The 4,484-nt window shown below is 34.6% G+C and overlaps 1 protein-coding gene across 1 annotated transcript; it reads left to right on the forward strand.

The window, feature by feature from the left end:
* The first annotated feature begins 920 nt into the window (after nucleotides 1-920).
* Nucleotides 921-2,591, forward strand: LOC110420647 (NAC domain-containing protein 90-like). Its single transcript, XM_021434027.1, has 3 exons — nucleotides 921-1,143; nucleotides 1,612-1,904; nucleotides 2,004-2,591. The coding sequence occupies exons 1-3, from the start codon at nucleotides 978-980 to the stop codon at nucleotides 2,310-2,312; spliced, it is 768 nt and encodes a 255-aa protein (XP_021289702.1). The 5' UTR covers nucleotides 921-977; the 3' UTR covers nucleotides 2,313-2,591.
* The last annotated feature ends 1,893 nt before the right edge of the window (nucleotides 2,592-4,484 follow it).

The raw sequence follows: 4,484 nt of genomic DNA on the forward strand, positions 1-4,484 counted from the left end.
GATCTTTTAATAACAAATATGCATTACTTATGTAAGTTAACCATTCTGGATCTTGTATTACATGTTGGTAGGTTGTCGAACGTAGGGATGAAATTGACCCATGCATACTTGAAATCTCTCATAGTCCAGGCCGTATGACAAGGTGTTACAAAGGATACTTTGTAAATGATTTTAAATTTCACACCCTAGAATATGGGCAAAATTGTAAGACAATAATAGTGGGGTATGCATAAAAGGGAGTTGTTACAATGATTATGAGTGTGACTTCTATAGTATTTTGGTGGATATAATTGAGTTGGAGTATTTTGGTTTCGGAAACAAACTTGTGCTATTTTAGTGTCATTGGTTTGACACTGAAAAAGGTATTAGGGTAGACCCTTGTCATGGTCTTGTTGAAATTAAACACAACTCAATTAATAAAGATGAATTTCTTGAGACAAAAGTGAATTTTCATTAAAATGATGTTACTTTTGTTCGATTTTGCACTGTTCAACTACTCAAATAGTACGAGATTATAAATAATTATTTTACGAGTGTTTATTTTCTGTGAGTCATTGGACACTCTATTATTTCTGTTCGACTAGTCACTTTAATACGTTGATGAGGCAGGTTCGAAGGACAGCGAGATGAGATGCGTACACTTTGTGACCAAATGAGAAAATTTTGACCATTCCAATATTCTAAGATTATTCTAAGGACTAATCAGCACTAATTACATCCTTTCTCACTTCCACACAAGCGCGTGGAAATTTCCAAGGAAAGGCCAATTTGCCACTCGCTTTCCCATTTTACTCGTTTCTCTCTCTCTTGACTAACTTCCATGAATAATCAAGTAAGTCTCAAGAGCCGCTCCCTCCTCCACTCTCTTCTTATATTTATAAATAGATGTCAGAGAGTCACCATTGTTTTGAGCAAATCATTCTCAAGGCAAATATACTTATATATTTGATTTACAGAGGGAGAAAAAAGAATTGAAAATGGAGGATATGCCGCCTGGTTTTCGGTTCTACCCAACTGAAGAAGAGTTGATTTCGTTTTATCTCCATCACAAGCTAGAAAGTGAGAGGCAGGATTTGAATCGTCTTATGGATCGGGTTATACCAATTGTCAACATTTATGAGTTCAATCCTTGGGATCTTCCACGTAATTAACAATCTCCTAGCTAGATTGCATTTAAGCTCGAATAACCTAAAGCTACTACTCTTAGCTTGCTACAATTTGTTTCATCTTTTTACTTTCTTGTATATATATTCTCTTTTAGTATAAAGTTCAATATCATTTTTTTCAGCTTGGAGGTTCCTTTTATTTTCGAAGAAATAGATTTTTGTTGTTCAACTTTACTCAGTCGACATCCACCAAGGCCGAATGTGGTAGGGTTTCTGGAAAAAGAAAAAAGAAAAGGATTTACATGAAAGAATTAGTTTGGAAAGATTCCTGATTTTCATTATTTCTTAATCTGTTATTCTTGGCACTGAAGTCCGTAGCTTGAGTTAAAAGAGGGAAACAATTAGAGAAGAAAATAAGAAACAGCAGATATAACAAGTCAAGATCAAAAGGGTATCATTTTCTGTCCTTGTCCCCTCATTTGATTATGAATTTTCCTTGATGCAGAATTGTCGTTGTACCTATGCCACAAGGACCCTGAACAATGGTTCTTTTTCATTCCATGGCAAGAGAGTGAAGCACGGGGAGGAAGACCAAAGCGGCTAACAACAACAGGGTACTGGAAAGCTACTGGCTCTCCGGGTTGTGTTTATTCTTCCACCAATCGCCCTATCGGCGTAAAAAGAACCATGGTTTTCTACAATGGAAGAGCTCCGAACGGAAGAAAAACTGAGTGGAAAATGAATGAATACAAAGCCATCGTAGAAGCAGCAGCTTCATCTAATGGTGCAACTCCAACTGTAAGAAAGCATGTTATTCTACCATTCTTGTTCCTCTTTTTCTTTCTTTTGTTGAACAAGTGCTAAATCTTATGTAATTTTCCCCATTTTTACTTACAGCTGAGGCACGAATTCAGCTTGTGCCGGGTATATAAGAAATCGAAATGCTTACGGTCATTTGACAGGCGACCACCAGCAGGAGGAGCTCAGATACGCGACCCAGCAGCTGATAATCAAGGTCAAGCTGCTGTTGGAGCAGCAGCAGCATGTCATCAGAGCCCTCAAATGGCAGAGAGAACCATCAGCTCACCAGAGAGTTCATCCTCAGGCGATCATGGGAATCCTTCTCAAACTGGGGAAAGCAGCAACTCATCAGCAATGGTAGTTGATTATAATGATCCTTTCTGGGATCTTCTTGATGGCTTCTAGGATTCCACGAAGTAAAGAGAGAGACTTTTGAAGCTCAAGCTCAAGCACTACTCTCCAAGCTGACTTTGCATGGGTGGCGCAAACCAAAATGAAAATTAACTTGGAGAGTAGTGCTTTCTCTCTCTCTCTCTCTCTCTTTTCCAGTATTTGTCTTCATCTTTTTCCTCTAAATCAATAAAAGAGAAGGGAAGACAAGTTGAAGTTTCAGAAATAGCTTAAAATATTATTGAATTTAGGAAGGAGAAGTAGCAGAAATAGGGAAAGAAAACTTCAATTTTAGTGTGCATACTTTTTTTGGCTATATCTGATTTTCATTTGCCATAAAAAAAGATTAAATAATCCTACAAATAAAATAAAGATAATGCATCATTCATTTATTCTTTTTACAACTCTTCCATGTCTCCCAGCAAATGATCTAGATAAAGGGGAGTGGAAAGGACTGGAAAATGGAAAGATGCAAATCTCTCCATTTTTTCATTATTTTCTGATGTTCTCCCCTTATATGTTGCCAATCAAACGAAAGGAATATATTTTTCACCTCTTTTTTCTTTCAGTCCTCTGCCTAGGACATAATCAAAGACAGATAGTATTGATTATGCGTGCCGACGTAAAAGAAATCATGCTTTTCAGCATTTATTTTTTGTTCATCCACCCAAATTTATTTCTGCCTTCTAAACATGTGCCATATTTATTGATATATATATATATATATATATATATATAAAATGTATGGGTTTTTTTTTTCCATGATTTGAATTGCTTACATGTGGATGAAATCAATATGGATTCAAACAGTCTAATATATATTTCATTCTGAGAGTGATTAGTATTATAACAGAATGCCAACATTTGGCCTTAGAAACATATTTTTAAGATTAGGGAAAAAAAGAAGAAAAAAGTAGAGAGAGAATGTCTGAACTATTTATGTGTGATGCTTATGAAAATTCTTCATAGTATATACAAGCATTTAAGAACCAGAACTTGAAGTTTTAATCATAGTAATTGTATTTTAACTCTTCTTTTCAATTAATGATGACAACAAGGGACTATCAGTGCCCAAAAGAACAGAGAGATTAAGGGACTATAAAATCAATAACTGATGTTTATTCAGTAATAATTAGTTCTGATTAAACTTTTTGAGACAACATCCTTAAAAAATGGATTGATATAAAAATTGAGGAAAAAGAAATAAAGTAAAAGCCAAAAGAAAATTAATGGTCCAAGTTACTAATATCTTCTAAACCGACCTTCTTATTGAGCATAGGGTCGAGAATTCAAGACATTACAGTGGAAAAATCACATCAGTGTATTAAATAAGGAAATCATTGAGAAGATCGAGAGAGGGTCTCTCACATTCATTATTAATTCCAATTAATTGCGCAAGTAAACTTCTTTCTACTTTTTATGTTTCGACAGTCATGTAGTCATTGCAAAGTAAATTTCGATGCTATTTCTTAACTCTCAATAGTCAAGAAGCCATCATAAGGAAACCGAATAAGTCGGAACTTTAAAGGGGCATACATTCTAGTTTCTACGCATTTTCGTGGCGTCTTTGTGCATCCCACAGTTACTCGAATAGCTAGGAATTGGATTCAATCAACCAATCGGACAAGTTTTGGTACATCCAGCCTTTAACTTAATTAATTTGAAGGTCATATATGCTAAATTATCCAAAATTTGAAGAGGAAAAACAGAAATAATGATTGAGTGTGACAAACCTTAGGAACAGATTTAGATTTTGTGCATCTCATTGTGATTCATATGACCTTTATCATTTATGGCCTTTATTTTGTGCAACTTATTTTTTTGTAAGGATGCATTTCATGTTCATGGCAATTGACATGTAAGTAATAATTTATGATTGCAACTCCTACAACTTTTGGTAGAAGGCAAACCAACTAACACTTCCTCTTCAATGACAGACTCGTCTTTGCCTCTTATAATCTTGAAGTAAGCCTCCTGTAATTCAAAAACATATGAAAATTGATATTTAAGCAAACTCTAAAAGACTGTTTTTGCCAAATGAAATCGGATATGCTTGAAATTTGTAGTTCATTTGTTAACATAAATGGTTTCATCTTACTTTCTTTTTCTTGCATGTTGATTTTTTTTTTCTCAAACAAAGTTCATTATATAAATTAAATGATTATAAAAAAACCTCACTGTTCAAAT

The sequence above is a fragment of the Theobroma umbraticum genome, unplaced genomic scaffold, assembly GCF_002168275.2.
Source record: "Theobroma umbraticum cultivar Fairchild unplaced genomic scaffold, ASM216827v3 scaffold_86.0, whole genome shotgun sequence".
NCBI lineage: Eukaryota > Viridiplantae > Streptophyta > Magnoliopsida > Malvales > Malvaceae > Theobroma > Theobroma umbraticum.

Coding starts and splice junctions, on each gene's coding strand:
- LOC110420647 (XM_021434027.1), top strand. CDS start 978: ATGGAGGATATGCCGCCTGGTTTTCGGTTCTACCCAACTGAAGAAGAG. Junction 1,144..1,611: donor CAATCCTTGGGATCTTCCAC/GTAATTAACAAT, acceptor TCCTTGATGCAG/AATTGTCGTTGTACCTATGC. Junction 1,905..2,003: donor CTAATGGTGCAACTCCAACT/GTAAGAAAGCAT, acceptor TTTTACTTACAG/CTGAGGCACGAATTCAGCTT.